The following is a 27,720-nucleotide window of genomic DNA, read 5'->3' as shown; positions in this document are numbered from 1 at the left end:
TCCAACTGCATCTTAATTTTTGAGTCCAAGCCATCATTAGCCCTCATATATGTGGCTACAGGAGCCTCCTAATTGTTCCTCCACTCTCACCTCCTGTCCACAACGACCCCAGGGACATGTTTTACAAATGTTCACATTATGTCGCTTCTCTGCTTAAAACCTCCCAAGGACTTCTTATAAGTAGCAGAGAAGAAAAATCAAATTCCTTTGAGAGGCCTACAAAACTCTGTAACTTATGGCCCCCATGGCCTCTCTCAGTTCATGTGCTGACCTGGTCAGTGCCCCAGCCCCAGCCCCAGCCCTGCTGGCTTAATTGCTTTTGAGGTTGTTCTCAGTCTGCCAAGCTGCTTCCCGCCTCCGGGTTTAAGCTCTTCTGGTTCTCAACATTCCTGGCTTCATCGCATCATCTGGGTTTCAGGTGGAATGTGACCACCACAGAGTAGCCTTCTTCTCTCCCAGTGGCTTTCTTTGCTTTATTTTCTGCATCGCGCTTATGTCACTGTATGAAATTCTCCTTTCCGTGTGGATTTGTTTCCATTGTGTTTGTCTCGCTTCCCCAACTTGAATGTGGTTTTTGTGGAATCGGAGCTTTGTGTTAGCTGCTGTTCTATCCTCGGTGCCTCCATAAATCCTGGTTGAGTGAAAGACTGAGTTGTCACATGGTAGTAGTTACAGTGTGTCTGCATGTAAAGCGCTCAGCCCGGTGCCAAACTCAGTCAGAAAGCTCTCAAGCTGCTGTTGTCGTTGGGGCTGTTACTTCCATTCTGGAATTTCATCATCACATAATCTAGGTAACAAGTCTTAGGAATCGCCCAAGACAGTGCAGTTCCTCAGACACCAGGAGGACCCCACAATCTCGTGATATGGCCCTGAGGTCTGTGTTATTGTGAGGAGGCTGCTTTTTGCCAGTTTTCAGCTCGTGTGGACTTGACCTTCAAACCGGCAGCATTCAGCTCTCATTTCTGACCGACCTTTTGCTTAGGCCCAGGGCAATGTTTTCATCTCTGACAAACTTGACCACTGCCAGTTTCTTAAGAGTATCGCTCCTTATGAAAAGGAGTTACGCTGCCTGTGCCATAATGATCTCTAATACCCGATAAACTGCAAACAATGGGGGCATTTTGGGGGGAAAAATGCTAAAACAAAAAGGCATCTGCAGTTCTGAGGCAGGGCTAAACTGGGGCACATGAAAAAGTTGCAGCACGTGGAATGCTGCACTCGCAGCTCCCGTTAGGAGGGGAGAAAACCGGGCAGTCCTTACAATGGGCTATTATAAGGGCCCCGTTGAACCACGTAATCGCAGCCCTTTACAAAACCGTAAAAATGTGCCAAATTTTATACAAACTCAAACTGTCTGGGCGCCAGTGTTAGACTGAAAATTTCACAAATAACAGAGTCCTCTTAATCTGATCAAGTATTTAAAGAAAAAATTGAAACGAGGCAAATTTCACCATTAAATAACAACTTCATGGGTTTGTCTGTCTTTTACAAAATTTTTAATACAGGAATTCTGCCTGAATCTATTTTTATTTCTCCAGATGCATAGACTTTAATTTTTGTGCAATTTATAGATTTTTTAAATTATGATCTTAGTACTACAAACATTATAGAAAATATAGAAAAGAACCAATAAAATAGCAATCACCTAGAATTTCATCTCCCAGGCATTGTCATCCTTAAGACTTTGCAGAATGGTTTGTCATTAGTCATTTTTGTCTATGTATATGTGTAAACAATATTTTTAAGCCGATTTACAATCGGTGTGTTTAGTGGTTCTAACCTGCTTTGTGTCCCTACTTACATTATAAACTTCTGCCTCATTAAATAGTTTTATAAAATGTGGATTTTAGTGACTGCATTGTATCCATTTATATGCAGTGGTTCTCGACTGGGGGCGATTTTGCCCCCCTAGAGGACATTTGGAATGTCTGGAGACATTTTTGGTTGTTAGAACTGGAGGAGAATGTGCTACTGGCATGTAGAGGGTAGAGACCAAGGATGCTGCTAAACATCGTACAAGGCACAGGACAGCACCCACAACAAAGAATCATCTGGCCCCAGCATCAAATAGTGCTGAGATTGGGGAACTCTGAATTTATATGGTTACCTCATGATTAATTGAATCCATTGTCTGTTATTAGATATTTGCTTCCAATTTTTGTTATTAGAGATTAATGGTTGGCAAACTTTCTGTAAAGGGTAACGAGTAAGTATTTAGGCTTTGGGGGACGTGAGGTCTGTTACTCAGCTCTGCTCTAGCACTGCTGCAGCTTGAAAGCAGTCACAGATTACATGTAAATGAATGAGCAAGGCTGCGTCCCCATGAAACTTTATTTAGAAAACAAGGTGGTGGGCCCTAGGGTAGTAATCTGACTATTCCTGTTATAGATCAGGCTCTGATGGATACTTGTGGACTGTGCCCATCCTGTGGATTGTGACCATGGGCCACCTGCTTAGGGACCTCTGCTCTAACTGTGACTTATCGAGGGGTCTACAGCTTAGAGATGGAGATAAATCTCCAGGCTCCTGGCCATGTGTGTTAGACCCACAGGGCCCTAACCCACATAGATGAGAGCTATAAGAATTGGCAATCTTTGGGCAGACCCTGATCAAAAAGGAAGCCTTATTGCTTGGGGTAGGGAGGTGGGCTGTGAATCAACTGCCTGACCTGGAGACTTAGTTCCTCCAGAACTTTCTGAATTAGTCAGGAAGAGTGAGGGTCTGTCACTTCTCTGTTTCCTCAGGACATTTCCAGAGGCTGTCAAAATCCTAACCTCCAACTGCTACAAGGGCCTGCATAATCTAACCCCTTGTCCTTAGCTTCTGTCCCTGACCCCCCATCCATGTGCTTCAGCCACACTGGCTTATTCATTGATTGATTCACCAAATATGTACTGAGTGTCTACTGTGTGCTGGGCTGTGTTCTGGACAAAGCAGAGCAGGCTTTGGGAATCAGGAGCACTGGCAGGGCATGGGTTGGGATTTTTAACAACCCATAGGATAGTTTGAACAAACTATAAGATAGTTGTGGGAGATAAGGTCAGAGGTCATGATCCCAGGGTGCAGTGGAAAATAGGTACAGTGGGAAGGGGTCCTCAAACTTCTGTGTGCGTAAGAATCTACCTGCAGAGCTTGTTAAAACATAGATTTCTGGTCCCCACAGCCAGAGATTCTGATTCTTTAGCTCTGGGGTGGGGCCTGAGAATGTGCACTTCAAACAAACACTATGAATAGCACTGGTTTAGGGACTTGTAGCCCATTGTAGGTACTTTGTTTTTTCTCAGAGATAAATATGGAGCCGTCACAGAGAGTTTTTTTGCAGAGGAGTGACATGACCTGATGTATTTTACAAAGATCACTCTCGTCAGTGCCTTGAAAATAGACTGAGGGAAGGCAAAGACAGAAGCAAGTAGAAGAGTCAAGAGACTATCAGTAATCCAAGTGAGAAGTGATGTTTGCGTGGACCAGATGGTAGTAGTAGAGATGGTGAAAATGGGTTAAATTCTGGATATGCTCTGAAGAGGGAGCCAGTACTTCTTGATGGATTGGATATGGAGTGTCAAGGAAAGAAAGGAGTCAAAGATGACCAAGGTTTTGGGAATGAGCATCTAGGTTGAACCATGTGAAGACCGTTTTTTGACCTACAAAAAATGATAATTTCGTATGTTTTAACCTAATAGAAGGATGGAGTTGCCAACTACTAAGATGGAAAAGGCCGTGGGAGGAAGCGATTTGGAGGGGATGTTGAGCCTGTTAAGTTTGAGATGTCTGCAGTCCTCCAAGTGGTGCTGCGGAGTGGGTGGGTAGAGATGAATCTGGAGTACAGACACGTCTGGACTGGGTGTTTACCTCCATGATACTGGCTTAGGTATACAGGGCTGTGCATGTAGATACAGAAAATCAAGCTCTGAGCCTTGAGGTGTTCTGACATTTAAGAGAGAGAGAAGAGGAGAAAACTAGCAAAGAAGACTGGGAGGAAATGATGAAAGAGGCAGGAGGAAAACCAGGCACTTATGGTAAATTAGATGCCAAGTAAAGAATGTGTATAAAGAGCCTTCTTACTGTGCCCTAAACATGCGAGGCTTGTTCACACCCGAGGACTTCTGCACTTTGCTGGGATGCCCTTCCCACCAACCTGCCTGGCTCCTCTCCTCCCCAACTTCCGGTCTGTGCTTAAATGTCACCTTCTCTGTGAGGCCTTCCCTGAACAGCCTGTGTAAGATTTAGGGTGGTTGCCTGGCATTCGGTTGGTACTCGAGCAATATTTGTTGAATGAATGGTGAACGTACAACTCTTTTGATGGGAGCAGACATTCAGGTAAGAACACATTAAAGTCTTGTACTCAAGGTGTGGTGGAGTCCGTGGCCCAGCAGGGTGGGCATCCCCTGGGAGCTTATTAGAAATACAAAATCTTGGGTCCCACCCCAGATCCATGGAGTCACACTGCATTTAACAAGATCCCAGGTGATTTGCATAGACCTCAAGGTTTGCACCCAATCCTGTATTTAGTTCTTTATGTATATGGCAAGAGAGCGATTGGGTATACTCTCAGATAGCAACGACTCAGAATAAGAGGTTAAAACTATTGAAATCAGATCTCTTCTGTAGTGGCTTCCTATGATTTAAAAAAAAAAACTGTGTGTAGAGGCTTTCAAGAATATTTTATATGGTTATCCAAGTGATTTCTTAGTTTTATTTTGAATTGACCTAAGCCAGGAATAAATATAAAATGCACAGCATCTAGTACATGGTAGACAATTTTCAGTGAATTAATGCTAATTCTGTTTTCTATATTTTTAAAAAATCTTGCTAGTTAACATAACATATCCATGCATAATGACTATGATCCTGAGAGTGCAGGACCTGTAAATGCATGGTTTTCTTTAAGTTGAGTAATGGATTAGGTTTATTGGGTCTTGCTGCTTCTCTCGTAGGAATTTGATTCTGAGAGTGGCATTCTTATTCTGGGAGTATAAATACTTTGCAGGCAGACGGCTACCCCTCTTAGATCTCTCATATTTCTATTTGACTGAGATAAAAACTTGATCTTCTTTTTATACTCAGATGTTTGGCTTATTTTAGTCTGAGATGGAAAACAAGTATATATAGTAGGAGTTTTCTTATGATAATACCTTTTTTCCTGAGGCTACTAAATCTTGTTTGCCCTAAACCCAAAGCACGCCCACCTTGCATTTTATAATAAGCACACTCTTTTATGGGTCATTAGCTAAGACAAAAGACCTGCTAGGGTGTTTTGGTAGGGCTGATCTGGTTTATTCTATTACAACATCAAAATTTTAGAAAAATAGATATGCTGTCCTTTCCTTTTGTACACATTTACTACTCATTTCTCTGAATCCAGAGCCTAATGATCCTACAGAGTAATATGACAGGAAGTGCTGTGAACGTATACAGACCAATAAAAATGGGGTATAACTGCATGCACATTTGTGTGTGCGCACAGAGGGACTGTGAGCATACCTCTGGATTTACGTAGTTTTATCTTCCCTTCTTCACTCAGTTATAGTCCTAGATCAAAAGGATCAACACTGAAGGATGTTTCTGTCATTTGTCACTGGGGACAGAATGATGGGGACCTTGGTTTAATTTCTAACCCTGGCAAGTCTTTTAACTTTCTTTTCAGAGTTTCTGTTTCTTTACATGTAAACTGGGGATCATTAAGCACACCCTGTGTTAAAGTGGCTGCTTGTCCATTGGACAATATTTGGAAAAACAGTTACAAAGTTATATACACATATAGTATTCCTCTTTAGAAAAAATCACCTCATTCTTTCCTTCAAACCTTGTTAAAACTTCTGCTTAATAGGAAAGCTGAATTCTAGTTAGGTAAAACGTTCTGACAGAGCAGGGGCTGGCATTTTCTGTAAAAATCCAGATAGTAGATATTTTAGGCTTTGGGGGCCATGCCGGCTCTGTTGCAACTACTTGTAGTGCGAAAGCAGCCATGGCCAATATGCAAACAGATGGGTGTGTTCCAAGAAAACTTTATTTATGGACACTGAAATCTGGATTTCATATTATTTTCATGTGTCATGAAATATCATTCTTCTTTAGATTTTTTCCAACCATTTAAAAATGTAAAATCTATCTTGGTGGGCAGACCCCTGTGATAGAGAAAAGGCCTTGGTCTTATCAACCTTTGTCACTTCTAACCTTCCTTTATTGAAGTACTTTTTGCTTTTAGTTTGCATCTGGTTTTGATTCTTCTCTCTTAGGTTAGGATTCACATTCGTGCTGTCCTTATGTTTTATTAAGGATGCCTTTGTATGGATCGAACAGAAAATATGAGCGACTGTCCGAGAACATGTGTTCTGAACTTTCAGTTTTCTTTTGCAGTAACGTAATTGTGGGACTGAGAAGAACCTTGGCACCTAGCAGATGTGACCCTGGACAACACTGTGCTCAAGTCATTTAAGAAAGCTAGCTTTCTCTGTTTTACCACTTTTTTCAGGGATGGTGATTGCATACTTGACATTTTCTATAAATTGTCATTTAATAAACAGTGTGAAAAGAATAGTGGTTTGGGGGTTGTAGTCAAGAGCAATTGATTGAATTATAATCCTTTAATTTTCCTCAAGCTTCCTGAGCAAAAGAGCACATTCTCTCTCTAAACATAAAAAGAAATCTGAACACTTTGTTGACTTGTTAAAAAAATAAAATCAGTTATAAACTAGAAGAGTTTTGGAAATCTTCACTCAATCTTACTTATATTCTGGTTTTATAAAATAGCAGAGAGAATAGAAGAATAATGGACATCAAATGGGGATTTTTTTCCCCTCCAGTGAATTCTTTTGTGAGCCAAGGTGGTAGTATCTGTAGGCACCATCTTACCCTGATGTGCTCCGGGATCCCTTTAGAATGAAACTGATGAAAAATAGCCTGTCACTGTCGCCTGGGAAGTTGAGAAGATAAAGTGTGACAGTTAGAAGGTGATCCATTCCAATTCTCTTGCTATCAATTCAAGATCTGAATGAAGAAAGGAAAAGGGCAAAAAGATAGTAATAACAAGGAAGAAAAGTTTCAAAGTCTTTGAATTTTTGCACTTTAACCAGATAGCTAATATACTTTATATGAAATATAAATTATCTCAATAAAATACTATATTTTGGTAGAGTGTGAAGAATTCTAGCCTTATTTTGTGTTCTGTGTCTCAAGTGCTCAGCAATACCCAAGTCAAAAACCTGCAAAAATTATCAGGAAATCATGCAGATGTTTAATGTCACATATATGTTTTCATTTGCATACTTTTTTGATTGGCTATTTAAAAATCAGTAAAAGGGAAGTCACTCACTGAAAAGCTATGGTTCAGGATGGTTGAAGACAGAAAGTTATATCTATATGGCTTTTAAAATAGTCAGAGGACTGCAGAGCCTTATAATCCTGCTATGAGGAAGTTAGGACAGGGATAGTGTCTTCCTCAAGCGTCTTCTGGACGAGGGAGGCAAGACACACAGAGGTTGTGTCACGCACCACCGATACACAGTGGTGAATGACATGGCTGGGGTGGATGGTGATCATACGAGCGTATAACTGTGTTCTAGGTCAGCAGTTCTCAAGATGTGATCAGAGAGCCCTGGGGGTCTCCAAGACCCTTGCAGTTGTTCCGCCAGGTCAAAACTATTTTCATAATAATATCAAGAAATTATTTTCTTTTTTTCCCACACTCATTTCACGAGTATACACTTTTACAGAGGCTAGATGACGTGTTAAAATGTCATTGTTCTGATGGCCAGAGGAATATGTGCTAGTGTATAATCTTGTTTTAAAAATTTCTGTTTTAATTCCTAATCTGGTAAATGTTGATAGATAGACAACCCACACAAACACAGTAAATTTGAAGAGTTTAAAAGGATCCTAAGACAAAAAAAACGTTTGAGAGCTGTTGTTTCACGTACGTGGCTAAGCCTGTTAGAGGAGTGTTTTCATTTCATGCTGTAAACACCTCTCCGAGGCAGGCTCTGTTAGCATCTCCACTGAGCACAGGAGGAGATGAAGGCCTGCAAAAGTTAATGACTGGCAGAAGGTCACCTCAGTCGTAAGCTGCAAAGCCAGAATTTGAACCCAGGTTTCGAGTTCTTAACTATTCTGCTGACTGTGCTGTCAGGCATGCTGTCTCTCAGAGAAGCACCAGGAAATGCCTGGATTTTGACACTAAATTCTCAGAAGAGGAACTAACTTCCCAGAACCTAGGGCCTCCCCCAGGGAATGTAGATATGAAGATTATCCTCCTGTACAGTGTAGAGCAGAGACCACATTCTAGTGGCTTATGGGCTGAGTCCACCCCACGGTTGTGTTTGATTTGTCTTATGCAAGGTGAAAAATCAAACAATTGGATGTCATTGTTTTTAATCTGGGAGATTTCACTTAAAAAAGAAGTTCAGGGGCTGCCCCAGTGGCATAGTGGTTAAGTTCACACGCTCTGCTTCAGTGGCCTGGGGTTGACGGGTTCAGATCCTGGGCGCGAACCTACACACTGCTCATCAAGCCACACTGTGGCAACAACCCACATATAAAGTAGAGGAAGATTGGCACAGATGTTAGCTCAGGGACAATCTTCCACACCAAAAATAAAATAAAAAGGAAGAAGAAGTTCAGATTGCCAGCTAAATTGAAAAATTAGACAGTCTAGCTGGACTAGACTGATATTCCCATATGGCCACCATCAGCTGCAGTTTATGTCAGCTATTCCTTTTAGATAAGATGTGTGGGGCCAGCCCGGTGGCGCAGCGGTTAAGTTCGCACGTTCCGCTTCTTAGCGGCCTGGGGTTCGCCATTTCAGATCCTCGGTGCAGACATGGCACCGCTTGGCACACCATGCTCTGGTAGGCGTCCCACATATAAAGTAGAGGAAGATGGGCACAATGTTAGCTCAGAGCCAGGCTTCCTCAGCAAAAAGAGGAGGACTGGCAGTAGTTAGCTCAGGGCTAATCTTCTTCTTCAAAAAAAAATAGATAAGACGTGTGTCCTCTGGTTTGCCACAGACCTCACCACTCCATATTACCCTATAGTTTATGTCCCTCATTTATGTTACCTGTTTCAGGTACTTGGATTGGGACAGCTAGAGATGTTCTGTCTCCTGCATAGTGTTTATAGCCAATCTATTCTCAACTTTCTTGAAAACTAAAAAGACACTGACAGTAAAAGAGCAAAATACATCCCACTCTGATTACCCCAACCTGGGTGTAGTAAAGACCTCGCAGACAATGCCAAATAGAGAACAAGTTGCTTCTCTCCTCGCTAACACATAAAATTCTAATTCATTAAAGAATAAGGATCTGCCAGTGAATTAACATTTATTTTTAAATGTGCAGCCCTTTCTTTTTTAAGTGTAATAGTGAAATGAGCACATTACACCCATTGCCCTCATTTTATGTTTATTTTAGTAATGTCTGTTGTCCTCATCATTATCGTGTCTGGACCCTTTATGAAACTTAAAATGTCTCTGTGAACCTCTGTGTTCATGTTTGATCAGTCATTTGAAGCAATTTGAGACTGTCAGCCTAAAGGACTTCATTATCCTGGGCATTTGGACAGAATTATTGAATTTCAAATTTTAATGCTTAAAATACCTCCCATTTCAGCAGTGAATAACCATTTATCATAATTTTTAGATATATATTTGTTTGCCTTTTTTTCTTCTTTTTCCTCTCCCCAGACTATAAATTTCTGAAAGCTGGCGATCAAATGTATTTGTTTGCAATATATCTTCTGTGCCTTGCACAGTGTTTAGCACATAATAACAGTAAATAATGGAATAAATAAATGAGTAAATATATAAATGCATCAGTTGTATGATAAATCTTATTATTCTCTAGCCCTGAGAATTATATCAAAAGATTTTTAGTAAAAATTTTAATGCTTCCTAATTTGAGGGTTAAATTGGGAAGACGTTTATTTCTTATTTTCCACATAAATAAACATCTAGTCTTGTGTGTGTCTGTGTAGTTTTCCTGTTCTATTTAGGCTAACTCCCTCTCTTCCTGATGCGAGCTCAGGAGGAAAGTTACATACCTATCCAGCTAAGAATAAGATGCACTTTGAGACCACAATGCAAGATGACGGCATTGAACTTGAAAGTTCAGCCCGGAGACTCCTGCATCCTAAACGATAGTCTCCCTGCAAGTCGGTAGTGGCAGGGTTATTCGGCCATTAGAAAAGTCTTATGTGTACTAGTAGCTTTTAGGCAATGTCTTCTCCAAAGGGAGCATGGAGCTCTTAACCTATTGCTGGGAGAGAAATACCATTGTCTATTAATACTACTGGAACTAAAGATGAATAGTGAACTGGCCTTGATCTGACAGTGAGTTTGACTTTGATAGCTCATCACTTTAAAAGGTTCTTTTATATTTATGAAAAAAAGCATGACGTCAAGCCAGGGGGAAACATTGATATCAATATTTAAGACTAAACTCGTAGGGCTTCCAAAAAAAAGCCCCTTGTGTGAACATTTTTTTTTTAAATGCATAACTAATTAGCTTAGGTTATTATAAGCAGGACCGCTGTGATAAAGTTTCCGGTGGCGTCTCGGGATACCTTGTTTATAGTGCCTTCTCTGTGCCAGTCAGTCTTGGAACTGGAATTACAGAAAGTAGAGGGAGTGAATAGTCTACCATTTCTCATTGGACTGGGGCCACCTAAAACCTTGTTATGCTGGAAATGCTAGAATATAATCACTATCAGGTGAGCTTTATTCTTATTCATATTTAGTCTCTGAAATGTAATGCAATCAATTGAGTAATACACGTTTTCATGTTATTGTAATAGACACACTGTTTTCAGTAAGTACAAATCTACTATTTTAATGCTGTTTGTTGTTTGATACCATAAGAAGTAATTCAGTGTAATTTTGAACAAGGTATTCGTAGGATATATTTTTTTCCCTGGCGTGTAGCTCTGCCCTCTCTTTGAGCCGCTGTTCATAGCTTATAAGATTAAATTGTGTTTATCAAGGAAAAAGTGACTTTAAATTGAATGTTGTTGATTTAAAATTTAAAAAACGCTTTCCTAATTCTGTATTAATGTTTATAAGAAAGGCAGAAAAATATCCCGGTGGCTTAATATTCATGCTTTTAAAACCGCATACGTTTAAGTGTTATGCATTTGAAAGAAACTGCTTAATGTGGAATTGCTTTTTATGTTGCGTTCAAGCTCTTAATTAAAATGTTGAATAATCATGTCCAAATGAAAGTGGGAGGAATTAATCCACAGCTAGTTGATTGAATCATCAGAATGTTTCTGTTGATTTTCTACGACTGTTTTACAGTTGCTTCTTAAGGAGCTTTTTTTTTTTTTAACAGAAAGCTGTTCTGTTTGCCAAAGAAAGTGAAATAAATTGAGTTATGCTCCTTTTTCTTGATTGTTGTTTTGATCGTAATAAAACCTTTCAGGTGTGTTGGGGAAATTTTTGCCCTGCAGCCAGTTGCCAATTTTTAGTCATTAGACATGAGAAGAAGGGCACAAGGTTTTAAAGAGATGTACCGCTAATTAGCAGGGAAATGAAACAGGGAAAGTATTACCCCAAATCCTAAGAGTTAGACTTTAAACTTCGGTAATATCAAAATCCATTAGCACAGTGCCTGGTACATAACGAGGGCTTAATAATTTATTCTGTTCATGGACTGGCCAGTCTCATGTTCGTGCCTGAAACAAGAGCTGTCCCAAACTCACAAATAACACCGCTGTCTTCTCTTCCCTCCCTGGCTATGTTCAGGTGCAGACCCACCTCGAAAACCCCACCAAGTACCACATACAGCAAGCCCAAAGGCAGCAGGTAAAGCAGTACCTTTCTACCACTTTAGCAAATAAACATGCCAACCAAGTCCTGAGCTTGCCATGTCCAAACCAGCCTGGCGATCATGTCATGCCACCGGTGCCGGGGAGCAGCGCACCCAACAGCCCCATGGCTATGCTTACACTTAACTCCAACTGTGAAAAAGAGGTAATTCATGTCTCCTCCCCTCTCCTGTTTTCTTACACTAAGTGACTGTCTGTTGGATATCATTCCTGCACTTGACTCTGGACTCTAGTCTGTCCGTGTGGCCACTTTCCTCGGCCTTTGTCCCAGATTTGCAAGCATGGCTGTGGCACTCCAGCCTCTTGTCGCTGTCCCTGGGTTATTGGGTTGTGGCGCATGACGGGAGACCTGGCCCGCTCCGTCCCAGTGGAACGCAGAGGCGAGGACACTCTCTCCCAACCTGTTTCCACTTCGGTAGCTGAGTGCTCCCTTCTCTTCAATGCCTTTCCGTTTAGAAAGCAGTGAAAATGCAGGGAGAGGAGAAGGGAAGGTGGAAAAGGAAAAGCAAAAATAGAAAAGGTGTAGGACAGGCGGTTTAGAAGTTCTGCTTGTTGTGAATGTCTTGAATATTATTTTTATTTCTCCCTGAGTTGGGGGAAAAAAGCACAGAATGTGCATGGATAGATTTGAATAACATAGCACATGAGAATTTTACAGAGAAGCAAAGGTTTAATGGCTGGATAAATTCAGTTTCATAATAAAATTGTCGCTGCCCATTCAATCTGCTTTTGTAAAGGCTGGATTGGAGACAAGACTCAAATACCTCAAGCTAATGGTTGCATCCAAATTTGAAACATAAAAATACCTGAGAGGAGAGTTGTGACTTAATGCCCATTATTTCCAAATTATGAGATGAGAAGCCTCGTTTTAATGGAGTTTTACTGTACTCTGAAATGTTTATGTGATTTCAGAGGTGACTTTCCTGAAGTTTGCTTGACTTTAATTTCTAGAGGGACTAAGTCTTTTCCCCTTTGCCCAAGCCAATTGCCTTATTCTTCTCTGTCCATATTTGTCATCTGTCAAGCTGATTTCATGGACGCTCTTCCTTCATTATTTCGTTTCTTGGTCAGATTCCACTTTGTTTAAAAGCTTATTAGTTCATCTTGTCGCTGCACCATCAGCCTCATGTGAACATGTTATTGAAAAGTCACTTGCAAATCCAAGTCATGAGCTGATTTTGCTTGTGTTTTTGCAGGGGTTTTATAAATTTGAAGAGCAAAACAGGGCGGAGAGCGAATGCCCAAGTATGAACACACATTCGCGAGCATCGTGCATGCAGGTACTGAATGACTCAGCAGCCCAAGGATGTAACACTTTGTAATAAGAATCTATATTTGTGGCTAATCACACCTTCCTGTTGACTTAAGGGGTTTTTCCCCCCCATTGATTTTTTTTTTTTTTTTGAACAGGGAAAGCTATGAACAAGGGCATTTTCTTCATAGCGTCTCGTGATTAAATAATTACTAGGGAAATTAAACTTAAAATGTTTTCCCTACCTTACTTTAAGTCATTAAGAAGTGCTTAAAATACATAAATGTTAATAAATAAAATGTAAAATGCTGTGCCTCATTTAGATACTATCATCAGTGTATGTTATACAAATTTGTAGGGTACCAACTTTAAGGAAAACCAAGATATGTGTGTATGTATATGTGAGATCTATATATTGTTTTATAAAATGGAATCTCATGGAACATGTATTTTGAAACTTTATTAATTTAATAATATTTCATGGATATTTTCCCATGTAATTAAAGGTTCTTCTGTGATATCTTATTTAATGGATATATAAATTATCCTACATTCATTTACTAATATATTTGTGTATTTTAAAATGTATATATATATATGAGAAAGAAGAATAATAAGCAAAATTTTTTTTGCGTTTTTGTATTTCCTATTATTAACTTGCATTACTTTTTTCGTAAGAGAAAAAAATTATTTTGAAAATCACATGAAGCCCATTAATTTTATTTCCCTAAAAATAAAGTTAAAAATATACAAAGAAAGGTTGTTCATAAGTCCCCTGGCCCATTTGCCTGTCACCAACTCAATTTGAAAATCATCTCTTAAAAACAAACAGATAAAACTGGTGTGCCTAGAAACGGAAGTTAATACACAGTGTGCTGGCAAACTGACCTCCAATTATTCTTCTCAGGGGTCACTGAATAACACTCATTTTTTGAATGTTTACTATATTCCTGGTACTGTGAGCTCTTTATATGGTTTATCCTTAAATCTCACAAGAATTCAATAAGGCACTGAGTATTATTAACCCCGTTTTGCAGATTGGTACACTGAAGCTCTTACAGAGCGGGGCTTTGCCCCTAATATAGAAAGTGGGAGGATGAAGACTCCATGACATTGGAGCCTGTTCTCTTCAATTGAAAGAGGCAAGAAGACACAAAGGACCATCCCTCTGAGTTCTGAGATTTCGTTGTGTACTTACCAAGCACGATTAAGATCCAAGTGTGTGTGCATGCACACACACACGCAGACACACACACACACACATACACATACCCTGACTAGCTCACATACAGAAGGTGTTTACAAAGAAATGTTTTCACAGACTTGTCCTTGCAAGTGCTGCAATGCACGTGTAATCACTCTTGTTTATGATCATAACTGATGTTTTGGTACTTCAGGAATAAAATTGATCTAGAGGGAATGTCAGCTCCACGACCGTAATGATAACCTCGTCCTGGTGTACTCCTCGGGGAGTGCCAAGCACATTGGCAGCTGTACAAGGAGAAACTTATTTTACAAGTCACTGATAGATCAGTGCAGGAGTAGTAAGTAGCCTGGCAGTCACAGTGCCCCACGTGCCCCTGTGGGAGCAAAGGGCTAAATTACCATCTGTTTTCCTACTCCAAAGAGGGTGTGGGAAAGGTATGGGGCATAGCTCTTAGAGAAAAAAGGAAAAGGCAGCTATCCTTCGAGATGAAGTTTCCTGGTTCTTCTTTCTTGTTGAGGGTGGGCAGTTTCGCATAGCACTTGAGAGCATGGGTTCAAATTGTGTCTCTAACCCTTCTTCAGGGTGTGACTTCAGGCAAGTTGCTTCTCATTTATCTCACCTGGAAAATTAGTATAATAATAGCATCTACCCTGATAGGGCTATTGTCAGGGTAAATATCTTAGCCCCTGAAAAGCCCTGAGCTTGGTGCCTGGCATCTAATTATCACTCACTAAGTGCTGGTTGCAAATGTCATTCTTATCACCCAGTAGTGTTAATGGCCTCCAATAATATTCATATTTTGGGAGGAAGAGGACGGTTACTTCTTAGAATCTAACTAAGGAGTGTTATTGCTTTGGGTAAGAAAAGACCATGGCGGATCTCTTTTTGGTTTGCTTTGCACAGTTTTTGTTTATATCCGTCCCTCTTTCATTGCCCCTTTTTCTGCAGATGGATGATGTGATCGATGACATCATTAGCCTAGAATCAAGTTATAATGAAGAAATCCTGGGCTTGATGGATCCTGCCTTGCAAATGGCAAATACGGTATTGATGACTTTTTTTTTTCCAAAGAAAATCTTGAGATGTTTCTAGTGTTCTCTCCCTTTTCCTGAACTTTTAGTTTATCTTTGCAAGTGATTCATGGAGAAATTTATTAATAATAAAACAGAGAATTATCTCAGGATCACAAATAAGTGACTTTGACATCAGAAATTAAGAATTCCTCATGAGTTTGTCAGTAACCCCATGATTGAGCTCTACACTCCTTGGAGTCCAAGTCCACTTTCGATGGGACATCAGAATCTCCAGTTCCCTTTGACATCTAATGCCCAGCTTAGTGCACTGCCGCCAAGGGAAATACTATGGATTGTACTATTTACAGTGGTATTCTAGTTGACCCCAAAAATTAATGCAGTTTTTAAAGGCCGTCCTTTACTTTTCACGGGTGGTAGAGGGATAGTCTTCAACAGTGAAATTTATTCCAATTTTAGTTAGTAAAACAGTGGTCGTGTTTGCTCTTATGTTACTTATTTATCTTTGTAATTTGGAGCCTTGCCTGTATTGTTTATTTTTTCCATTCCTTGTATTTGTGTCTTATGTTACCGTTTTGCTGAAGTCTTTTTGCAGATCTTATGTAGTCCGGGAGATGTGTCCCACAGCAATGTGAATATACTGCACACTACTGACCTGTACACTTAAAAATAGTGAAGATAGTAAATTTTAGCTTATATATTTTTACCACAATAAAAAGATTTATTTAAAAAGACTAAATTCCAATAATAAATTCCCTCAGCCAGGGAACATCATACCCCTTACTTATTTACACCAAAATCCTTAATAAACTAAATTTTCATAGTTAGCATTTTCTTTTCTTTCTCATCTTGGTCCAATTCTTTAAGTTCTCTTATTGATGTCTTGAGGGGTAAAGGCTTCCCTTGAAACCTCAAAGCTTCTTCTAGGATCTTTGGTTTTTGTCAACTTCCTACCCATTTAAACTTACCCCCTGATTTTGAAAGAACTAAATGTTCTGTTATCCTGACAAATGTTTCCATGCCAAACTCTCCCCACCCTTTTTGAACTCTTGATTGGCTTCCATGGAACCCTTCTGCTTTCAACTATGTACATCCCATGAGGCTGACTACACTTGTCAGTAGGCAAAATCCTGGGACGAACATGAGCAAAACACTTGAGGGAGCTGGCACGAGGGAATTTATAAATATACCCAAAGACCTGGGTATATTTACAATGTGTTCACTGCCCTCGCAGCATTAATTAGCAATGGCTCAGTCATCTCAAAAGAACTTTGCTGATGAGCGTGGTCACTTTGCCAGTGGTATCAAATGGGTACCCAAGCACACTCAGGACTATAGAATTGGTATGGTTTTTTAGATCATTATTGGTTTTTTTCTCCCAATGGTGAGGACCTTTAAAATCATCTGATCCAGCCTAGAACTCAATGCATTAACCTCCTCTTACATATCCGCTGTCCCCTACAAAAAAAATCAGGCATCCAGCTTCTTGAAAGCGTCCAGTGGAGCATATGCAGTAACTCACAAGAGAAGCAGTGAAACATAGTGGTTAGGAGTAGGAGATTTGTGATCAGAGCTGGGTTCAAATCCTAAGTCAGCATTTGCTGTGTGACCTTGCATGTTACCCAGCTTCTTGAAGTCCTACATTTCCCCATCTGTAAAATGGGACTGATAATTGTTCTTGCCTCACATGGTCATCTCACTTGATAAAGTATGTGTAGCATTTAGCATTGGAAACATAAGTTGTGCTTGATAATAGCTAAAGCAATAAGTGTTTTTATTAATTATTATACCAAGTAATTTTGATAGTGTTTTATTCAGCTTATATTAATTGAGCACCTGTAATGTGTCAAGCTCTATGTTAGAATAACATCATACTTAATAATCAAAATATTCCTCGCAGTGAGTCTCTCTGTAAATTCCAGGCATGGGTCCCAGTTTGACTCATGGAGAACTTGTCCTCATGACACCCCTTCTGGCAACAGTTGTCATGATCCCCATTTGCTTCTCTCCTTTAGACTCAATACCGAAGTCTATTTAGTCAGTCTGCTTTAGAGTTGACGTCTTATTCCGTTATTATCTGATTGCTCCTGAACTAATCCTACGACAGATTTAGCATTTTTTAAATGACTAATACGTGACCAGCACTAGGTGAGCTGCTATGGAGGCAGATGAGTAAGTTATGCTTCCTCTTCTCACGGGGCTTACTGGTCTGGAAAGGGGAGACCACTTGAGCCCTTGAGTGGAGAAGGATAATTTTGAGGCAGATAGGCCATCTCAGAGGAGTTTGCAGATAGGAAAGATCCCCTGGGCAGAGTTGAATTAATCCCCAGTCAGGAGAAGAGTAACCTACAGCCACCTTCAGAAGTCACTGACTTTGTTCCTGCATCCATTTCTCTTCTATATTCCCACCCTGGAAAAGGCTAAATGTGGCCCCATTGGAACCTTCCCATGACGAACTATTTCAGCATTTTGCTATTAGGGGAAAGACAATATAACACAGATGTTAGGAACACGGACTCTGAGCCAGACATCTGAATTCAATGCATACTCTTGGGTGAGTTATTTGACCTCTCTGCCTCACTGTCCTTGTCTGTAAAATGGGGATAATAATAGCATCTAAAGCAACATAATCCATGTGAAAATCATGAGAGTTAATCCACAAAAAGCGTTTAGAACCATCCTGGTCTTCATAGGCTCTCATTAAATGTTGGTTACCAGCTATTATTCTTGATAAACTTGGGTTTTAGTTGTCAAAATTAAATAACAAAACTACTATAACTTACTAATGTTTTAATTTTTTTTTCCCCACAATAAAGGTTAAACTTAATGTTATTCCTGTTGGGCATTTTTTTCCTTTTATTTGATTCTTTGAAATGCTTTATTTCAAGTTAACTACATAAAAAACACAAAGTGGAAGGAACACTTAGAGAAGAAACTATCCTAGGGGAATTGAAGTCTAGAAATAACTATTTTGAGAACACAAGGGCCCTCTTGTACCATCACAAACAAATAATAAAAGTCCCAGTTTACTTGTGCTAACAGTGTTCAATTGATATTCAGAGAAGGGGACCATCCAAGAGAGAAAAAAAGAATAATGTTTTACAATTATCATTGACTTGGAAAAATATTCATTTTGGTGGAGCTTGAAGAACTCGATTCAGACCAAGTTTAGGGCACAGACCCATGCCTGTCTGCCTTCTCTCTATTTGTCCTGATTGGACTGTGGCTCTCATCTGTCCCTTATGTGGCTCGTGTGCTGAAATTGAAATCTTGTCCATCAGGTTAACATGCTGGATAAAAACCCGGCAGAGACACAACATATCCATGTTAACAGAAGATGCTTCTTCCTCTTCTTTAGCTGCAAAGGTGTTATTTTGAGCTAATTATGATGTTAACTGTGTTTATGAGGGAATTTTTCTAACCCAGAAGGGGAACCACAGAATCCTTTCTTAAATATGCATAGCCAGCAGACTAATTTTTAATTAGAAAGACATATTATTGTAATCAACCTTCCTTTTAGTAACTTCAACGAATAACGTCCATTAATACAAAGAACATGAGCCACAGTTATGACTGAGTCTCTCAGCCTTGGCACTATTGACATTGGAGTGGATAGTTCTTTGTTGTAGGGGCTGTTTTGTCCATTGTAGGATGTTTAGCAGCATCCCTGGCCTCTACCCACTAGGTGCCAGTAGCACCCTCCTTCTGACTTGTGACAATCAAAAATATCTCTAGACATTGACAAACGTCCCCTGGTGGGAAAAGCACCGATTTAGGATAATAAGTGAGCGCTTCAGCTCTGCAGATCCCCTGATTTAAGATTTGCCTGGCAATCTGGTACAATTGGAGTAATGGTTGACAGGGTACTTGTTAATTAGCATGGCAGATAGTTTTGTTGATCAAGGTGAAAATTAGCTCGACTGTCCAAATTGTAGACTGGGAAAACAGTATTTTCTAGAAAATTATAATATTACTAAACATAGCAGCTTATCGATCACTTAAGTAGCAGGCACTGTTTCACCTACTTTATCACATTTAATTCTTACAAAGCTCTGTGAGATGGGTGATGCGATTGCCACTTTTCAGAGGGGGACACCATGCCTCAGAGAGGCTAATAACACACAGCAGGTCAGTAAGAGAGGCAGGTTTTAACCCAGGTCTCTGACTCCTAAACCCAGGCTGTAAATCGCTGCACTATTAGTTTGTAAATTTGAGTATCCACACTTGGCTGGTGAGCAACTTTGTTCAGGTCCACATGAGATTAATTGAAAAGCGCAGTTTCTGCTTGGTTAATATCAACAGGTTGATTACCACCCAATACTGCTGTTAACATGGAACATGAACCTCCTACCAAAAACCTCCATTCAGACACAGCAAGCACCATGGCTTTTCCTTCTGTGATGTCTTGTAAGATAACACACACAAAGTGCCTTTCTAGTTCTGTGCCTGGCCCGGAGCAGGTGCCTGCAAAATTACATTTTCTCTATTAGAATCCTCTGGCAGGCTCTATGCCACCTACTCCTAATGAGCAAGTATTGGAAAAACAGCCAAAACGAGAAATCTTTCAGGGGACTAGAGGGAGGGTTACCAGCTGCTTTTTTGACTGGAAGTAATGATGTCTGACCTCGGTGGAGTGCCCGATAAGGCATCTTGTTACAGAAATTTTAATTCATCTCCCTTCTTGGTAGCCACTGCTGTCAATCCATGCCAATCACAGCCATCTTCTCTTAAAATTTTAACCCCTCCCAATCCATTTGTCTCTGAGTCTCCTGCAGTCTTGTTCTCTGTCTCCTCCACCCCTAACCTGCCTGTCTGTCCATCAATCTTTCCATCTCTCTCCTTGTTTCCACCCTGCCTCTGTCTCATTTCCAGTTTTTGATTCTTTTACCCTCTGTCTCTATCTCTGTGTCTCTCTCTCTTTCTGTGAGCCTGCGTTTATTACGTATATATATATATATGCATCTTCCTTTAGAATATGGTTAGAAAATATATTCTTGTCCTAAAGAAGCTTATAATTAAATATCTGTTCAATGTAGATCCATTGTTGACTTAGAGGTGTTTTTAAAGGTAGCTATACCTAATCACTGCCTATTACATATTTATCCCTAACAAATCATCATAATAACACGATTGTGTGTTTTACATATAATTTGCATATGAAAACATATCATTTGTATTTCTAGAGCTATGAGAATACTCTTTTTAGCTTGTTGCATTGAATTTTGAAGTTGCATTCTTGGTTTATTAATACCCGGGAGTTCTCACAAAATCTGAAACTCCTGAAAGATAGGAGGATAAAGCTTTGGAATCCAGAGGAGTTATCAGATGTCATAGCAGCTTTGTAAGTTTCGACTCTCCGACTTTTTATAGTGCTGTACTGCAACATTTTGTGCACCTTTCACTTTGCAGTGTTAAGTTGGACCAGAATAAAACTGAACATACACAAGGCAAGGTTGACTCTGAGAAAGTGACCTGTATCAAATAAAACCACTTAGCAAAATGACAGCTAATCATCAAAGTTACTTTTTATCAGTGCCTCAGCTAGAAAGCCTTGAAGTGTGGTTCAAGGGCATTTTAAATTATCACAATACATTGTTTTATGTGCATATGTAAGTGGGGTATGTGTATTACATTTTATGTACATAATATAAATGCTGTCTTCAAAAAGGAGCAGAAGACGAAGTGGAGAAGAGAGCAATGTGCTCTGCTGCTCTCTGCCGATGTGTCTGTCCTCTCTGCCCCAGCCGCAGTCATATTAACCTGTTGGGAAGTATCTTATTCTCTGTACAGCTACAGCCCTCCTGCATCTCTTTAGCTAGGGGTTTGGTTCTTAGAGTATTTATTTAGAAACCGTGATAGGAATACATGGCCAGTGGCTACCAATGAGGCGAAACGCATTTGATTCTGTCTTTATTTCATATTCTAATTTTGACCTGTATGTTAACAGTCATTTGAGAGAATAAAGGGTGCTATCTTGCAGTACAACCTTTTCTAGATACCTTGCAGTCACAAAATATTTTAATCACACTTAAATGCTGTCTAAATTTACTTTTCTCAGAGGTAGAGTAAAATTTGGAGTGTGTAATCGAGTAAGGGAAGGAATAAATGACATAAAGTCTTCCCTGGTAATAGTTATAGGAGTTGTTTGAATTAAGCTGGAAATGAGAATTTTCTACAGTGGAAGTGGTGAGGTCATGTAACAGTGTCCCTGTAGTTAACATTTAGAACTTTACTTCAGGGAGTGGGAACAGGAAATACAACAGGGTGTATCAAGCTCCCGAATGAACTCATTACAGGGAAATGCATGTATGACAAAAGGAAGTCAGTGTTGGGAAAAAATAAGTTTACTACTTTAAAATATTCAATTCATAACTAAAGAAAAATGCTCTTAAGCTGGCTTGGGAAGGCTAAATATTCTTTTTTTTTTTTTTTTTTTGAAGTGTATTTTTGGTCTTTTACTAAAGTCAGTGGGCTCCCTCTTGTGGCTTTGTGAAAAATTTCAGTTTCAAGGAAAATAGCTTTTCTTTATCAAAAGGGAAACCATTTCTTTTCCAATAAGAAAACACTTTTTATTGCTTTCCCTTTTAAAAGAACAAGAGAGAATAAGGGAGAGAGGAAGAGAGAGAAGGAAGAAAATTGACTTTAATGAAAAAACCTGATTTGGTGAGAAAGTCATCCGCATAGAACCCTATTTTACCATAATAGCCGGCATTTGCTGAACTTCTACTAAAGGCTACTAGATGGGCTGGATAATGCCTTTGGCGCATTATCCCTTGTCTCCATGCCCAAATAAACCTGTAAGCTGGGGAGTATACCCATTCTATGGGTGTGAGATTCTGCATTCTTTCCTCTCTCAGAGAACTGGCTAAGGAGACCATATATCTGTGAGTGAAGAAAAGGTAAACATCTCATGTTTTCCTACTTTAAAAATGACTGTTTACATCAAACCATTTCCCAGAACCAAACCAAGTAAAGCCTGGAATAATTGGATGCGGGTTTTATCTGAACAACTTAGGAACTGTTGAACAATCCATTTCCATTATTGTTTTTCTCTCTAGTTACCTGTCTCCGGAAACTTAATTGACCTTTACAGCAACCAAGGCCTGCCGCCCCCAGGCCTCACCATCAGCAACTCGTGTCCAGCCAACCTCCCCAACATAAAAAGGGAGCTCACAGGTAAATACCTGGCAAATGTGCCTCTTACTGGGGATTTTCTGTTAACTTTCTGACAAGCAAAGCTATCAAAATAGTGACCTCCAGACAATTTCCAACTCACACACATACTTTTTTAACTCTATGCAGTGGTTAAAATGTTGAGCAATATTTTAACATAGTGGATTTATGCTTGAAAATCCTGGTTTCCAGTATTTCTTGAGATACTAGACACTGGGACCGCCATTACTCCACAGCACCATTACTCCATGGCACCCATCATTGTGTCCAGGCTGCTGTCCCCTTTGGAGGGGAAATAGCAGGCAACACTTTCCATTGTAAGCTGTCTCCACCCAGTCGGTGGTGATGTTACTTGCCAAGCCCCTAGAGGCAGTGAGTTTCAGAACCCTGGTCTGAATTTTCCTTTGACACACATTCAAGCCCACAGTTGGGATAGGGTAAGAATATATTTTCTATACCTTCAGACGCCTCCTGTCATTTTTGCTGTATCACGTGCAAAAGATTTATTACACAGAAGAAAAAAATAAACTATAAAATGGAGCAATGGGTATTGTTCTTGAGGCAAGTGTGAAATTACTGATTTTACCATTTTTTTTAACGCTTTAGGAAAGGCATTTGGCCATTAAAACATGACAAAACTATATTAGAACTGGCATTCTACCATGCTGAATTTTATGGCCCTCACCTCTTCCCCCGTTTTATTATTTGATCCTTGCATCCTGCAGGATTGGATGAACAGACTGAGAGTATGGAATATGGATTTGGTGCAAAACATTCCTGTTCTGTTCAAGGGTATCTTTTTAAAAAAATACTTCAGAAAATTGTGACAGAAGAAAGACATTTTTTTAAAAAGTCATTGATTGTAGTTGAAAAAGATAATTAATTAATAAGTAAAAACCATTGAAAGCCAACAAATAAGTAGGTACCCTCCCAGGAAGGAAAAGTACCACGGAGTCTTAGAAACTATTGCCAAATGAGAAAAATGATGATAAAATATGGTCAGAGTGACGTGAATAAAATTCTTTCTACTTGAGTGCAAAGTGGAGTTTTGAATTATATATGTGATTGTTTCCTCAAAAGACAAAAACAGCAAAAAAATTAAGATTCTGAAGTGGAAGGTGTGTAAATAAAAGCTACCTACCATACTTTCATTTGAGGAAAAAAATAGAAAATTATTTGGATTGACCTTCCTAATGAAATAATTCAGCTTCTTGATATATATGTATATATAAATAAATAAAATATATAAATATATTTAAAAATAATATATAAAAATATATAAGCATATAAAATATATATATAAAATATATAAAAATAATATATAAAAAAATAAATATATTTGCACATATATGCTTCAGTGGCTATAAGTTATACTAAAAAAAATTCTATTTTGAGGTAAAATTCTGAATTATAGTAGTGTAATGTTTTGGATATCACTTCTGAAAAAAAAATAACAGAAGTTCCTGAATCCCAGATTCGTCAAACAAGGTGTTTTCTTCTTGTTTTGTTTTGCTCTCTGTAAGGCAAAAAGTAATCGTTATCACAGAGACCTCACAAGAGTTGCTATGCTGCAAGTAGACCTTTCCAAACGGAGTTGACACCAAATGCCTCTGTACTCTGTTCCTATTTTTGTTTTATAAACTCAGACTGGTAAATAGTTGTTCCTAAGAGTCATTAAATAATTTCATTCTAGCAGGTTCTGACAGAACCTGGCACCAAGTTCTGAAAAAATGTTTATGTCCATAAATCAGTTAGCGATTCAATTTGGGAGCCTCTCTATTTAGTTTTCATGTCGGTGTGTATCACGAGGTGTCAAAGAAAAGAAAGGAAAATTTGACTCCTGATAATAGACTATAATAACAAATTTTTATAGATTTCTAGTTATCTTTCTCTTGCTCATACGTGTTATGACTACAGTGTGTCATACGTCTTTGTTACTGGTCTTTTACCATTTTGTGGAAGCCAAGTGTTTGCATTTAGTTGATACACATTGCTTTTGAAAAAAATGCAAATTTTATAAAAGATGTAATTCTAAAAACTAGTTTTACTTAGAGTCAAGTCCGATAAGCTTCCAGATGTTTAGAAAATGAGCTGTTTTGTAGTTTACATTTTTGTGTGCCTTGAACAATTCCAATTTCTAATGACTTCATTCACGTGCACAGCGTGTATTTTTCCCACAGAGTCGGAAGCAAGAGCATTGGCTAAAGAGAGGCAGAAAAAGGACAATCACAACTTGAGTGAGTTGCTTTTATGTTCATGCTATTTGATGTTGGAGTTGATGTTCCCCCATATATCAAGATTTTTCCAGAAATTGTGGAGGGAGATTGATTTCTATAGCTGTTAAAGGTATGTTTTATGGAAGAAAATTGTTTTTCAGAGGAACCAAGGTGTATATTTTTCCCCATATTTCACCTTTGATCAAATTGAATTTTTTTGTATACTTCTTTTCAGTAACCCTGAAGAGTATTTATTTTCCCTGTTTGTAATGATGGGATGTGTGTGTGTGTGTGTGTGTGGGAGACGTGATCCCCAACTACCCAATTATAGGTGTTGCTCACACTGGAACTTATTAACAAAAGGGAGTTATGGGATCACCTTCTCAGTGAGATTTGCAAGAAAAAAATGGAGCACATCTGAGGGGGAGTAAATGAGAGAGGGAGCCTCCCAAATTTCTGACTTTACCTGTGCTTAAAAAAAAAGTCTTCTAACATTTGAAGCGATTTTTTTTTTATGTGTTAAATTAACTTTTTCTTTATAAAAATGGTAGAATAAGGTCAGAATTTTCCTCTGCTCTCCAGGAATAAGAATTATTCTTTTCAGTTTGCTGCTGGTCTTCCCAACCTCTGTGTGTTTAAGAATGTCGCACATACATGCATATGCACACAGACGACATGTTGCATTGTTTTGTGTATATTTTAACACAAACAGTGTCACATTGTCCATATTCTGTTGCTGCTTGCTTCTTTTATTCAGCAGTATGTCCTGAAGATCTGTTGCTGTTATTAATCTAGGTCTATCTACTTTTTAAAAACTGTTGCATAGTATTCCACAGTGTGATAGTGTGATACTTAGTAATCATCCTACTGCTAAGTGTTTACGTTGTTTCCAGTTTTTCTCTGTTATTTTATATACAATGCCACAGTCCACATTTGCCTACATGCCTCTTTGTGGACAGGGCAGTTTGTTTCTCCAGGTTAGGTGCTGAGAAATGGAATGGCTTGGTCCCAGTGGGAGCGAGTTTTTTCTTTTGATAGATACTGCCCTTTCAGTTCTCATTTCCAGTTCTCATCTTTTAACCAAGAGATTTGGACTAATATTCTGATGTCTTCTCTAGCTTCCAAGTCATTTTGCTCTAAGATATTTCTTCTTTTAAAATACCTTAGAAAAAAGATAATTAGGCATTATCCAAAACTTCACCTACCTGAAATCTGGGAAACTAAGTTGGATCGTGTCAAAAACAATATACACCTTTATGCAGGCACCTAAACTCTCAAGTTAAGGGTTGTCAGTAATGTGCAAATATGATTTGCTCAAACTCTGGGGGCTATAAAACCATCTTACAATCTCATCTAACCATTGGAAATAGTACTCAAGGTTAGGTTGCCTGTTGGCCTAGCTCTTTCTCTTCTATGGATTTATGTTGTAGAGTACTTGCTAGAATGTGCAAAAGAATACTTCCATTTATTCACTCATTTATTTGGCCATTAACTATTTATTGAGCCCCTGTTATCTATGAAGCACTTTTCTATGGAAATGAACCAGACAGACAGGTTTCCCACCCTTTTGAGCTTAAACTCAGGGCGGACAGAATAGATGTGTAAACAAATATATTAAGATGATGTTTTCAGCATAAGATAAGTATGATAGGAATAAAATGTACATATGAGCACCAGCGAAAATATTCATTATACCATTGAAAAAGAGGGAGATATTGGAAACAGTCTAAATATTCATCAGTAGAGGATTTGTAAATAAATTATGGTACTACATCCATATGAAGGATACTCAATGGCTTTGAAGAAGAATGGGGTTGGTCTCTCTCACCTGACTTAGATGGATGTCTACAATATATTACTCAGTGAGAAGAGCAAGTGGCAGAATAATATCGACAGTATCCCATTATGTAAAAGAATACACTGTATAGCGATGTGTGTGTGTGGTGTGGGTGTGTGTATGTGTGGGAGAAGGTCTAGGTGTCACCTTTATCATTGACAGTTTCCTCAGACATATAGATATTGGATGGTGTAAAAAGGTAGCTTTTACTTTTTCTTTTATACGTTTTTGTATTTTTTGCAAGCTTATATCACTTTTATAATGAAAAAAATTATTGAGGAGGGAAGGCACTGAAATAAAAATAAAATGTGATCCATCTAAATGTTGACAGTGAAAGGTGTCAGCAATATGCTAAGTGAGAGAAGATAGATGCAGAATTGTCTTCAGTGTAATTCTACTTTAACTATATCATTCTTTATTTAACACATAGTTATTGAGGGCCTACTGTGTGCCAGGCCCATAGGGGTGCTTGGAATACAACAAAAAATGAACACGATAAATAAATGAAATATACGGATATTAAAAGGTAGACAGTTCTATGAGGAGACAAAGGGCAGCCGAGCAGGCGGAGGTGAGACGGGCATGGGAGGTGGTGGCTCAGTTTTAAATACGGTGGTCAAGGAAGGCTTATAGGTAAATTTGAGTCACTACCTGAGGGAGGTGAGGGCAGAGCCAAGATATCTGGGGGAGTGTTCCAGGCATGGGGGACAACAGTATGAAGTCCTGAAGTGGCGAGTGTGTCCGGCTTGGTTGAGGAACTGCAGGGACCCTGCGGGGCTAAAGGCGGGGGACACAGGTGAGTCATAATAGACATGGCCAGAGGGCTGGGAGCCCGTCAGATCCTTGTAGTGTGCCTTGGGGACTTGGCCTTTCTCTGGGTGAGATGGGAAGTGATTGGAGGGTTCTAAGCAAAGGACTGACATGCTCTTACTTAGGTGTTAATAGGATCCCTCTGGCTGCTGTGTTCTAGACAGACCAAAGCAGCTGGGGAGTGGGTGAAGCAGAGATGCCAGTTAGGAGGATTGCAGTCATCCAGGCACAAGATGATGGGGGCTTCCGTCGGGCAGCAGTGGAGGTTGGAAGTGGACAGATTCTGGAAATATTGTGAAGGTAGAGCCAAGAGCTTCGATGATGGATCGTATGTAGGCTATGACAAGGACAGAGCTGCAGCACTGATTCCAAAGTTCTGG

At 39.3% G+C, this 27,720-nt stretch overlaps 1 protein-coding gene across 17 annotated transcripts in view; it reads left to right on the top strand.

The window, feature by feature from the left end:
- MITF (melanocyte inducing transcription factor) overlaps positions 1–27,720 on the top strand; it is a 210,043-nt gene that overhangs the window by 168,359 nt on the left and 13,964 nt on the right. For 8 of the 17 annotated variants that reach the window (XM_023619737.2, XM_070236845.1, XM_070236851.1 and 5 more), the window contains 5 exons: positions 11,732–11,959; positions 13,011–13,094; positions 15,222–15,317; positions 22,363–22,480; positions 24,658–24,714. In XM_023619737.2, the coding sequence (XP_023475505.2) occupies positions 11,732–11,959; positions 13,011–13,094; positions 15,222–15,317; positions 22,363–22,480; positions 24,658–24,714 (583 nt within the window). Of the gene's footprint in view, positions 1–10,533; positions 10,702–11,731; positions 11,960–13,010; positions 13,095–15,221; positions 15,318–22,362; positions 22,481–24,639; positions 24,715–27,720 lie in introns of those variants that run through there. The other 9 variants (XM_023619736.2, XM_070236844.1, XM_070236848.1 and 6 more) reach the window with 3 other exon arrangements.

This window comes from Equus caballus, chromosome 16, assembly GCF_041296265.1.
Source record: "Equus caballus isolate H_3958 breed thoroughbred chromosome 16, TB-T2T, whole genome shotgun sequence".
In the NCBI taxonomy this organism is placed as follows: Eukaryota; Metazoa; Chordata; class Mammalia; order Perissodactyla; family Equidae; genus Equus; species Equus caballus.
Note: the sequence above shows the minus strand (reverse complement) of the source record. Positions and strands in the feature narration are given on the sequence as shown.